At 39.7% G+C, this 13065-nt stretch overlaps 2 protein-coding genes across 12 annotated transcripts in view; one reads left to right on the top strand and one right to left on the bottom strand.

Annotated features, from left to right (window-relative positions):
- Positions 1–13065, bottom strand: part of OARD1 (O-acyl-ADP-ribose deacylase 1) — a 43688-nt gene that overhangs the window by 24285 nt on the left and 6338 nt on the right. The window contains exon 5 of one of the 11 annotated variants that reach the window (XM_028734035.2): positions 11996–12531. The exons of the other annotated variants lie outside the window; for them this stretch is intronic. Within the exon in view, the coding sequence (XP_028589868.2) occupies positions 12429–12531 (103 nt within the window). The 3' untranslated portion in view covers positions 11996–12428. Of the gene's footprint in view, positions 1–11995; positions 12532–13065 lie in introns of those variants that run through there. 11 annotated transcript variants of the gene reach the window in all.
- On the top strand, positions 18–10057 carry APOBEC2 (apolipoprotein B mRNA editing enzyme catalytic subunit 2). The gene is made up of 3 exons (XM_028734032.2): positions 18–393; positions 7686–8233; positions 9688–10057. The coding sequence occupies exons 1-2, from the start codon at positions 239–241 to the stop codon at positions 8224–8226; spliced, it is 696 nt and encodes a 231-aa protein (XP_028589865.1). The 5' UTR covers positions 18–238; the 3' UTR covers positions 8227–8233; positions 9688–10057.

Here is a 13065-nt window from a genome sequence, read left to right as displayed (position 1 = left end):
GCAAGGGAGAGGCCACAGCCAGAGTGAAAGTGAAGAGGTGACATCCGAGAGTGCTGGAGTCATCCTAGCCTGCACCCAACCCTGTCGTTGCTGCCATTCCATATATAGCTCCTGACAACTGTGTCTAGGGCTGGAATTTCCAGCTCTCCCCACCACCACCTCCTGTCACATTTCTGCATCTGAAGCCTAAGCACAGCTCTTGGCCCTGCTGTAGCCTTTGGACATCCACTGCAACAGGATGGCTGAGAAGCAGGAGCAGCCGCAAGCCTCCCAGAATGGCGAAAAGGCTGAAAATGCAGAGAACGCAGAGAACGCAGAAAACGCAGAGAATGCAGAGGAGGCCGAAAAGCCACAGGAGCTGGAGGAACTGCCACCCTTCGAAATTGTAACAGGGTAAGAGGTCTGTTTTATCCCATACTCAACGGCAGCAAAAAACACAGAAGACAAAAATATTTTTGCAGAAGTTGGCCGCCGCAATGTTTGCAGGGTTTTGTTTTTTTTAAAAAGGGGCCTGCCTCAGGTTCAAGGTTTTACTGCTCTGAACGACGACCCATATTATTTCTAAGCTTTGTGGTGCAATACAGAGATTTAAATGTTATTCAAGCAGGATGAACTCACAGCAAGTATTTATTTTACGATGATCATTTATGGCACTGAAACTGTTATTGTCCCTCAGTGGGGGGAATGCTCACCTGTGGGCTTAATCATATTGCAAGAGGTTGCCGGCTGTGTGCCCTCCCACGAGCCAGCAAGAATGTCATGCATTTGGTTAACCTTTTCCACATATGCAGCCTCATTAAAATGAAAAAAGAGGAAACTTTCTGAGTAGGACTAGAGGGACTTTGCATCTATTCCAGCTCTGAAACGGAGAGTTATAGCTGCAATTTTTGGCTCGTATCTAGGCAGATAAAATCAAATTGTTTAAAAAGACCAATAGCAGAGGTGAACGCTAAGTCATCTGAGAGATCTAACGGGTTTTTATACAATACAGCAGGCATATAATGCAATCAGAAAATCTTTAATCATAGAGATTGATTCATCTACAAAAACCTTTTGAGCCACTGTCTTTAAGCATTAATAATATTTATCACAGTACCATATAAGTGTGATACTTAAGACTTCAACTACAATATGTAGTGAGGAATTCATCAATATTATACACCTTTATCCTCTTACCATGATCTCTATGCCACGATAGTCAGTTCCCAAAACAAATCAAAAGTGGTCATAAACTGTAAAACAAGGATCTGAATTTGCAGTAATAATAGCTTAGCTAGCAATTTGAGTTTGAAACACTGTTTTACGCTATGCTCTGTACTGGTGTTGCAGAGGAAAAGAATGAGGCCCACCCAACTAAATGCAGATGAATAGGGCAAGGTGCTAATCCCCAAGACAATGCTTTGTTACCATCCAGAGTCTAGGTGGCTCCTGGTTGCAAGTTTCATACACTTATGCTCTTTTGATGAGTATTACCATCTCATTCTATTATATGGAGTTAAGCCACTTCTGGGTGGAGCTATGGTTGAAGGACTAAATGTTATTCATTCCTTGGTCTCTACCAGAAATAGCAGCAAGAGAAACTGTAAATATAAACTTTTGACACCACTAATTGCTGAATTATTTGGGATTAGGTGCCCAAGGCTGTAATCCTACTTTACACTCTTACCTGGCAGTCCCATTGGAGCTAACTTCTGAGCAGACATGCACTGGATTGTGCCATAAAGGATCATGGTGCATATATTAAAGACACAACTGTTTACAGAGGCATGTCTTTGATCTTGCAACCAGATGGAATTGTTTCATTGCGCATTTCAGTTATGGATGTTTTTATTTTAATGTTTCAATTATATCGTTTTATTGTGTATTTTAATTTTGAATGCTTATACATATTTTAATACTTGAACAACTGATTTTTATACAAACTACTAAGAAGCCTATTTGGCATTAAGTGGTATATAAATTTACTTATCAATGACAACAGCAGCTTCATGCTACCATATGTGTCTCATGTCTCTCAGCCTGGGTAGCTCAGCTGGTTTGAGCTTGGTGCTGATACCGCCAAGGTTGCAGGTTTGATCCCCGTATGGGACAGCTGCACACCCCTGCATTGCAGGGGTTTGGACTAGATGATCCTCAGGATTCCTTCCAACTCTACAATTCTATTATTCCAATTGTTTATCAGTTGATTGTGACACAAAGCAAATAGTTCTGATAGCTTTACTAAAATGGCAATTGAACCATGGACCTCTGGGGAGTTGGGAACGGGCAGTGTTATTGTATTTCTGACATTTATACACAGTCTTTCTTCAAAGGAGCTCAAGGCGGTGTACATGACTGCTCATTTTATCTTCACATCAGTTCCATGAGTTAGGTTAGGTTTGCAATGACTAGCTCAGGCTCACACACAGTAAGCTTCATGGCAAAGTGGGGATTTAGATCGGGATCTTGACACTCCTAGTATGACACTGCACCACAGCACTATAGCTGTGTGCAAATACTGGATTATTAAAAATAATAATGCTGTTGAGATGGACATTATTATTGTTACTACTACTGCTGCTGTACTACAAAAAACAGGATACACTATTTCAGCTCTAGCTATAACCTCAGTTTTGTAAGAATGAACACCAACAATTCCATCTAGTCCAAACCAAAGATGTTCTAACAGATCTGCACAGTAATCCCACTCCAGTGCAGAGAAGGGATAGTGTGTAATTCAGTGGCAGTCTAGAGGGCATTTGCATCCATAATGTCTTAGCTTCAATTCCTGGCATCTTCAATTAAAAGGATCAGGTAGTAGGTCTTGACTAAACAACGAGGAACTCTGGCAATTTACACATTAGCAGCTTAAAATGTAGCAAGGCTGCTTTGCCCTGCTGTGTTTCAAGTTGCACTTGTTCATTGATGTACATACCAGAGATGGGCAGAGATGTCTTCACCTGGTGCCCACTGCCTGCTTGGCTTCCCCATGCCTGCAACCCACCCAACCCCGGAACTCCTATTCATAAAGCTGCTCGCGTGCTGTCATCAGCACATGCATAACGGCTGTCTAAAATGTAAAGATTTCAGTTTAACCAAGGGAGTGTGGCTTACATTTCCAAATTGGACAGATGGAAGCTGGTTTAAATGAAGACATCAAACAGCAGCATTCCTCAGGAAGCTACAGGTTGGATGTGGATTGTGCCAACATCACACATACACGACTTCAAACACTAGCAATAGAAGTTCACTGGAGCAAGGTCATGTATCCAAAGCTATAAAGCCTAATACTAAAACCTTCATATTCTGTTCTGAAGATGCTCATTGTTTGTAACTTATTGTAATGCTTTTGCTAAGTGGAATCATGCCTTTGCATGAGGTGAGGCATTCTGCCAGTATAATTTAAACTACTATCTTGTAGCATGCCCAGTCTTTCAGAGAGACATCCGTGTTCACGGGCTCAGATAGCGATACTGCCACTTAGTATTACAATATTTAAGCATTCTTTCCAAAGAATTTCTTGTTGCTGATTTTTAGGCTCAATTTCAACTTTTTTTAAGAAAATGAACTAAATATAGGTTTGAAACAAAACAGGCTTGCAGAGAAAATATACACCGGTGACATATTCATATGAACTGCAATTGGTACCTCCAAAGTTGTTCTCATCTCTGTCAAATGAGAAGCAGAAGGTAAAAAAGTATTATTTGCCTAAGATCAAAGGAGTTCATAGTGAGCTGAAATTTGAAACCAGTTCTAAGTTCAATTAACTGCTTTCCATGGGTAAGGTTAGGCAATACAAGCAGGGCTGGATTAAAACCGTTAGAGACCCTATGCACTGAAAAAATTAGTGCCCCCATATGTATTTCAACATAAGAATACTAAACCATATCCCCCCACCCACATGTGTGTGTCTGTAAGGAAAAAATATAATCAAGTACCGGTACATAGAACTCAAAAAACATCAAAAATAAAACATAGATTTATTGCAACATATGATGGGATCTTATTTCCTTGCATTATTTTGATCTTTGTTATGCCCCCTGGTTTAGGTGGTGATAAGGAATAAAAAATAAAACAGAAAAATGGGGGAAGAATGTGGAGTGGATGCAAGAAAGTCTAATAAATGCCTGATTTCCCCCATGATGTCTACCTTTTTTTTAAAAAAAATGTCAAATGTCAAATTCTTTATTTTAAAAAAATCTGTTTTTGTGCCCCTTCTTAGATGGTACCCAAGCACATGCTTAGTCTGCATGCACCAAATATAAGAGGATACACTATGAATTCAGTGGTCTCATCAAAGCTTTGAATATCTGCAGCCAAACAAGCAGGGCATTTTCTTTCAGAATTTTTATTCTTTAAATATCATGCGCTCTAAGACAACATAACCCCTGCAGCTGCAAAGAGAAATCTCAGATCAAATTTCCTATTTATTTATAAGCTTCAGTCTGATGAAGCCAGTCATCTAGCTAATGAGGGGATTAAAAACACCAAACATACCAGCATTTCTGCCTAATTATCCCATGGCAGTTCAAGCATTTCAATTGCCATTTGTAGATTAGAAAAGCTTCACAGTGTCTTGCCAAGTTTTTTTTGATGCTGTCCCCAACAGGTGCAGCAGCTGTGGAACCTGCACTGAGAATCTGACCAATCTTTATAATTAAGAATATCCTCCTATCCCTTTCTATAGTGTTCTAACTCTTCCTAAAGCTGCCATGTACATTTCATGAGACTCCTACAGATACATTAATTTGCACTGCATCCTTCTGCAATGGAAATTAAACCATCAGACAAATAGCTTCAGCCCAAAGGATGGAATAACACAAAGTGCAAATCCTGCTCTCTTCTCTTTGGCAGTGGCAGACTGCTGTCATGATCATGAGGATACCTGATACTGTGGCTCCAAAGTCCCTCAAGACAGCAAGCAGCACGTTGTTTGGCTCTTCATAGTGTTCAATCAGTTCCATACACACAGAGCTTTGTCCTTACAACAAGCCTGTGAAATAGGTTAAGCTAAGAAATTGTGCGCTTCACAGCTGAATAGTGATTTGAACCTAGATCTCCCCAAGTCATCATCTGACACTCTTACATCATACTGGCTCTTACATTACTAGTTTCTCAGACAATTTCACAAATGGAGTTAAGCTAGAAAATTATATAAACAAAATAATAGGGCCTATTACAGTGGGTTGCTGCGCATCACCATAATCTAAGAGAGTGCTTCCAGACTCATCTTGTAGAAGGAATACACAGCATTTGAATATTAGAACCGCAAATCAATGAGATATTTTTTTTAAGGAGATATCTTAAGGACAATAAATTCACCAGCACTACCTCATAAATCAACTTGGAATTTCAATTCCAATGTTTTCCACAAGTATTCCTTGCATGGGAATAACTTTAAAAGTACTCCTGTAAGGGGACAAGGTAACACAGAGAGGATTTAACTACGTTTACAACAGAGCTTTAAATATCCAAATGTCTAGTTTCTAGTTTCAAGGAGTCATCCAATGCAGTAAGATTTATATAGCTCATTTTCTTCACTGGTAAAACGTGGATATATGTATTTCCCAACACTCACATATATAATATGCTCAGTCCTCGTTAAATGAACAGAAATGTGCAATAAAGAAATAACCTCACATAGCAAACTGGGGGAGTAAGTCAGTCAGCCAGCTATTATGTCCCTTCTAGCCTCAGAACTGCAATGAACTATGAATTTTAATGTGTTGTAGAAGTCCATTGAGCATTCTGAATCACTATTAGGTTAGAAGAGAACAGCTATTGTTAGGGGCAAGTTGAACAGCACACAAGATAGCTTGAAAGGCAACTATGTCACAGACGTGCGCGTATGTGCTGATTTATGGGACGTGTGGTTTCTTTTCCCCTTGCCCTTTCAGTGATGAATAACTAAGCGTTTCAGAGCTGCAGGGGGCACGAGCAATCTGCTACAATTTTTGATTGCTAAGGACAGAGGCTTCAAAGCCTTGAGGCAAGATCTGTATAAGATATTTTCCAGCACCGAGTTTAGAATCCACACACACTGGAATATGCACTCTGCACTTATGTGCAATTAGGCAGAACATAGCAGACACTATAGAGATAAGCACTACATCAAACAGTGCAACTATATTGGCATCCACAATGAGCAAACAGTTTTCATGGGTGTACCGGGCACTTAAAATCCAAGAAAGTCTAGGTGGTAGCCAATCTAGCACTCTCCAAATATTGTGGACTACAACTTTAATCACTTCCAGCCACCTTGAGTAGTGATAAGAGATGATAGGAGTTGAAGCCCACCATATCAGCCTGCAACCCCTAGTATACCCTAATGCTACCTAAAAAAATTGCCATTCATTTTGCATGTTAAATTATCCTTGCTTTGAAGCCAGTGAACCTGAGCAATTCCATAAAAGATGCTGTACTGTCTTTCCTGTGGTAAACTAACAAACCAAACAATGGCACCTTAAAGAGAAATTGATTGATTTACATTTTGAGCCTCTGAAGGCCAAGAGCCTCTTACATCTGGTACATAGACAGAAATATGAATTCACCTGGCAGGAAATACAGTGGAGCAAAGCCCAGTTTTACAAGATGGGACTTTGAGAGAGATAAATGGATGCACTTACTTAGATCATATAACTTAATACTCTGTTAAAAGAGCAAAGTGAAATGTTGAAGCCCCACACAGAAGAATGGACATACACAGAGCTGGTTTGATATGCTTCTCCTACTTCAGTGGGAGAAATTCAATGTAGTGCTATGGCAATAGTTCTGTCAGTGCAAGCTTTCCAGCTTGCCAGACAACATCCTCCTCTCTGCTTCCCATGCGCTGTTCAGGAGGTTCTCTCACACACTCAAAGGGGGCATGCAGGAGGAGATTGGGGAGGAAGCCCTGTTGTGCTAGCAGGAGCCCATGCTGGCTTCCATTAGCTGAAAATCACACAATAGAATGACTAGCTTCTACAAGGCAACTATCATGGAAGATTCCAAATCTTGACCCATAGAGTCAATCAGAGTCTGAACTTAAGCTTGCTGCAGAAAGGTCAGAGAAGGTTCTTTGAGGTACAAATCTCACTATGGGATGGAGGGAGAGAAGAAAATATGTACTGGGATTAAGTGCTAACTTGCGTGCATTACACCAAGAGTAATTGAAGATGAGGCATCTTGGATACAGGAAAGGAGCTAGAAAAGTAAAGGAAGAAGCGAAAAATCTTAATAACCAGTAGATTTAAATGAATACAGAAAAATAGAGCAGGCAGGTGAATAGCTCACCAATAGTTTGTAGATACTTTCAAATCATTTTAAAACCACAAAAGGGGAAATTAGCTTGTGTATATCAGCAACAGATTACTTGAAAAACAGCTGATGCAAACACAACCTGCCCTCTAAGCTGGAAACATCTGACGACTTATTTCCTCCAACTTTTCCCCAGTTCCAATAGCAACTCCCTTGCTACCAAAACTCCCTACCAAAGCTTTTTCACCAACTTCTACCATAAACCTCCAAATTACTTGAACATGGAATTAAATACTGTATCTTCAGGAAATTTAGTCATTGCCCAATTCTTCTATGTCTCAGGCCTTAAAGGGAATAGCATGGTTACAAAATTACCTTAACACCACCAATAACTCTGAAATTAATGGATGAAGGGGGTTGTGTGTTATTAGGTGTGTAACACTGAGGCTTTCTTTCACTCTTTTATACAGGGAACGGCTTCCAGCCTTCTTTTTCAAGTTCCAGTTCAAGAATGTAGAATACAGTTCAGGCCGGAACAAGACCTTCCTGTGCTACATCATAGAGATTCAAGGCAAGGAGTCAAAAACCTTACGGGGCTATCTGGAGGATGAACATTCAGCAGCCCATGCAGAAGATGCCTTCTTCAATACCATCTTGCCTACGTGTGAATCTGGCCTACGCTACAATGTTACCTGGTATGTCTCTTCTAGCCCCTGCGTCGGCTGCGCTGAGCAGATAACTAAGGCACTGAAGAAGAACAAGAACCTGAAGCTCTCCATTGTAGTGGGCCGTCTCTTCATGTGGGAAGAGCCTGACATCCAAGCTGCTCTGAAGAAATTGAAGGCAGCTGGCTGTAAAATGAGAATCATGAAGCCTCAAGACTTTGAGTATGTATGGAAGAATTTTGTAGAGCAGGAGGAAGGTGAGGAACCTAAGGCATTTACACCCTGGGAGGACATTCAAGAGAACTTCCTATATTATGAAGAAAAGCTTGCTGAAGTTTTGCACTGAGGTTCAAGTAAGTACAGTACCGTAATGAATTCTGAAAACTAATTTCAAAAAGCTTTCTCCTTTTTAGAGTAGTTTCCCAGACCATCTAACTCATGAAAAAAATACATTTTGTTCTATCCAATGTTAATAAGATAAAGCAAAGAGCTGGAGACATTTTTTTAATTTTCCCCATTTCAGAAGAGCCATACTGAAGTCTATTTCATAAGCTCCATGAGAGGTCTAGATGCCTATCAAAACTATTTCTGTATGGCAGATACCCTACAAAGCTCCTGTGCATATGTGGAAGACCAACTGCCCTGCCACATGGCAGAAGTTTTTGCAGGTGCCCTGAGTGTAGCATCTGAACAGAAAGTTGGCTTCAAACCATCTCAACCTGTGACTCTCCAGATGTTGTTGCACGCCCAACACCAGCCAGCATAGCCAACAGCCAGACTTGCAGTGGCTCTCCAAGATTTCAAATAAGAGCCTTTCCCAGCTCTACATAGAGATGCCAGGGATTATAACTGGGCATGCCTCCAGACCATCACTATTTTGCAGAAGGGATTCAAGCACATACTGAAAATTTAGGCTTGTGCAATTAAAGTGGATTAATACACTGTGTCACCCAAATGTGACAAATCCACATAAAAAAAGACTTTTTGCAGTTGGAAATGCACTGAAAAATCTTGGATGAATGAATGAGAAACGGGAAGATATATAAACACCTATAAGCAGTTCAGGATGAATGCTCACTGTCGTATAACCACCCCAGAAGCAAAGCAGAACTAATGTTCAAAAGAGAACAAACATAGCCTAAGCTCCATGTTAGCTTTATGCCATCAAATCAGAATGAATGCTCAATAAATAGGTTTTCAAGAGGAGCCCTGGGACCTGCTGCATGCAAAACATGTGCTCTACCATTAAGCTATGGCCCCATCCCCTGGGCTGTATCTGCTGCTCTGTTGGAACAGGTAATCTTATTATATTATACATCACAATATACAACAAACAAGTTCTAGAGGCATACTTCAAAAGACATTATTTTTCCTGCAGTTCAGATTCATTACTTTGAATCCCATCTATTTAAAACAGGCATTGAAGAAAACAGATTAAAATATTATGGAAAACTAATAAAGCAGGCACATGACATTACAGCAAACCTCATCTGGAACCTCATCAGTATACAATCAAAGTCCTATACCAGCTTCCATATAAAATGTCAACAGGAATCTTAGGCACCCCATTCTAAGACAAACCCTTATTCTAAAACGCAAGATGTGCCACATGGAATTTATTCTAGGAACTTGGCAAGGGGTGAAGAAATACATCCGGCAAACACCCCACCCCAAGCTAAAGGAGAGCTATTTTATATCATTTTGTCCATTATGCAAGAGGAACAAACTGGCGAGGCATTGATTATTTTGAGCAATAAAGCCCCGTACATTTGAGAAAAGCAACTCAAGTCTCCCTTTCTCTCCCCAGGGCCAGCGTGTGTGAAGTTTGCCAACCCTATGGAGAGACAAACATGATATACTTTGACATCTGGGACTCCCCCTTCAGTCCTCCAGAGCTGCTTTGAAAAAGAAAAACAACACCACAAGTCTCTGGTTGACATGTCGCCTTGCTGACTAAAAATACATTTATTATGCTGCATGTAGGCATTTGGTTGTTTGAAATACATAAACCTGCAGTGCTGCTGCTCACATGGGAGGAAAAAGCATTATGATATGGAATGAAGTTAACAATCTGCAGTGCAAAGCTTTTCATCACTGAAAACTTTAAGCAAAGAAGTCAAAGCACACCAAAGAGCTCCTTACCAAAACAATAATGCAAATTAAATAAGTTTAGCAAATGTGGTACTCTTTTATCAATTCAGATCTTCTTTAAGAGAGCATAAAATAAGTATATGTAGGTCCTGCTATTCAGCCACTTGCTATCTGACAATTCACTTAGAATTATGCCCAAATCTTGCTATACACTCTGCAGATTCACTTGTTTGAACAGTCGGCTTCCTTACATGTCTACCCAGCAGGAAATCCCATTACATTCAATGGAATTTACTTTCAAGTAAAGTGGTATAGGATTGCCGCCCCAAAGGTAAAAAACAATGGTCCCAATCCAGAAACGTGTGGCAGCTTGAGTCCTTCTTTTCAGCATGGCCATTCTTCCATACCAGCTCCAGTTTGGGGAAACATCTGATGTACCTCTGAAGCAAAGCAAGGAACAGCTCATAGGAGAGAGGGGTGCCAAAATTCTGGTAGACCTACATAAACCTTTCCATCTACCTAAAGGGGTTCTCTAGTCTAGATCAGTGTTTCCCAACCTTGGGCCTCCAGCTGTTTTTGGACTACAACTCCCATCATCCCTAGCTAGCAAGACCAGTGGTCAGGGATGATGGGAATTGTAGTTCAAAAACAGCTGGAGGCCCAAGGTTGGGAAACACTGCTCTAGATCACAGAATGTATTACAATATGATGAGAAATGTGTAATAGCATAAACCAGGGGTTCTCAAACTGTGGAACCAGTGTTCTGCAAGCTTCATTCAGATGGCCCATGATGTGTCTGTAAAAATACAATTAAAATGCATACTGCATCTAGCACAGTGAGCTACAACAGGCAAAAAAAATATTAAGTGGTTCACCAAGACCCTCTGAGATTTTCACGTGGTCCATGAGAAAAATAGTTCGGGAACCACTGGCATAGACCTCTTAATTAATAAAGCGATTATAAAGATTTACAAGTTCCCTTCCAAGATCACTGTACTGCAAAATGCTCTGTGATACAAATATGTGAAGAGCGCATAAAAGGGATATTGATTATTTCAACAAGAGGACCACAGTAGTGAGATTCTCCATATTAAACATATGGGGAAAAGAAAAAATTGCTCCCAGAGCATTTCTTTATTTTTGCACAATTTCTGTCTTCTGGTACCTATATCCTTTCAGGGACACACTATTCAGTTAATTTAATGAAATATACTAGTTGGATAATACCTATCTTCTTATATTTATTGCACATACAGATCTAAGGGAAACAACATTTATTTTAATATATACTATAGGAGCTTTTATTTTTCTGCAAGAAGCAACCTTGAAAGCTCTGAGCATGTATGGCAAGAACAAGAGCTGCAGAAGTAGAGTTTTGGGCAAGACTTAGAAAAATCCCATGTCAGATATATAAGAGGTATTTTTTAATAGTTGCTTAATCATGTTATTTAATATTGATATGTTCCTTTGCTGCTCAGCAATACCTGGTTTATGAAACAAATGGACTAAATGGAACTGATCCAGAATTCCACATGTATGCCAATATGCACAGAGCTCTTACATATGCAGGATACCCCAATAATTTCAATAGAAGTAGATCAGTGCTGGATTTACGTATAAGCTAAACAAGCTATAGCTTAGGGCCCCACTCTCTTGGGCCCCCCCAAAAAATTTAAAGGAAAAAACAACCCATGGGTGTACATTTCCAAAATAAAAGATAAACTTCTTCTTAATTGTATTTCAGTTCAACAATTACTTTGATAAAATACATATTTTGTTATGTGCAAATGGCTTTAGATACCTATTAGGTCCATAAATTACCATATAGCATATATTCAACACACACAAAAAACAGTGACAATTTGTTGTTGACAAAGAACAGCTGGACATATAAAGGGCCCCATTACCTTCAGTAGCTTAGGGCCTCATCAAACGTAAATCCAGCCCTGAAGTAGATGTACATATCAGACCTTGCATGTACACAAGGAGATACAACACTAGTTCAAAATTAAACAGTTCACTCATTCTTGGAAAAGGTATTTTATTTACACAGAATAGGAAAATCTAATTACAGTACAGTACTTTGAACAGAGCATATAAGACCTGCAACAGTTAACCACTGAGGTCCCATAGTTTTCACATTATTCTGAAACACAAGATTGTATAGCAGAAAGTGCTACACTAACCAAAACACATCTATGCAAAGCCTTTATGTTTGTTTGTTTTTAATTTGTAAGTTTGTCTGCTGAGTAAAGCACACTCATCTGCTGGCTAGATAAACATCCCTGAAAGATCCAATTGTAAATTTCTACAGAACACTGTCCATACTTGGACACTAATAATGGTGAGAAATGTCTGCAAGAGTAAAGAAAACTGAAACAAGATCATACCGTCATCTTATTCCAAATCAGTCACAAGCACAATTACAACAGTATAACAAAGCAACTGCCCTAATAATTACAGGGAATAAACTGTAATGCTAACATCTGTATCCTCAAATACTTCTTCAAGCACTGTTGAAACTTTATTCCAATCCAGGCGGTCAAGTCCGCACCCAATCCTGGAAGATAAAGAATGCCCAAGTATTCCCACACATTCATTCTTGTCAATTCACCCTTGAGAAATATCCTAAAAATTGCTATTCTGTAGAATCATCATAAAGTTTAATCAAAATACTCGTAATTGCTCCCAAGCAAAGCCAGTTAGAATTATTACTAGTCTCACATACAAATAGCATCACAAAATGAATACACCAGATCTGTCAGTCATGAATTGGTGCCCAGTTCTGAGGTCATGGAGAAATCATGGTCAGGACATCATGAATGGGCTATGCTATGTGCAGCTGCATTTTCTCCTCTTTCTGCATGCTTTGGCTTCCTCTTGCTTCCTGCTTTACAGTAATGATAGTATGCCATAACATCCATATCAGGCAAACTATGATTACTGCAAACCATATTATGTCTCCAAATCTGAAGTGGAAGTACTTACACCCAGTTTAGAGGTCACCATAAACTAAAAAGAGAGGGAGGGAACAGGCATGCAAAGAGAACACAAAGTCCGCTGAACAATAACCAAATCAAGATTTGAATGAAAG

The sequence above is a fragment of the Podarcis muralis genome, chromosome 5, assembly GCF_964188315.1.
Source record: "Podarcis muralis chromosome 5, rPodMur119.hap1.1, whole genome shotgun sequence".
Lineage (NCBI taxonomy): Eukaryota > Metazoa > Chordata > Lepidosauria > Squamata > Lacertidae > Podarcis > Podarcis muralis.
Note: the sequence above shows the minus strand (reverse complement) of the source record. Positions and strands in the feature narration are given on the sequence as shown.

Excerpts from the sequence above, each read along its gene's own strand:
- APOBEC2 (XM_028734032.2), top strand. The coding sequence starts at position 239 with ATGGCTGAGAAGCAGGAGCAGCCGCAAGCCTCCCAGAATGGCGAAAAG. Across the intron at positions 394-7,685 it reads CCCTTCGAAATTGTAACAGG|GGAACGGCTTCCAGCCTTCT; the intron begins GTAAGAGGTCTG and ends TCTTTTATACAG.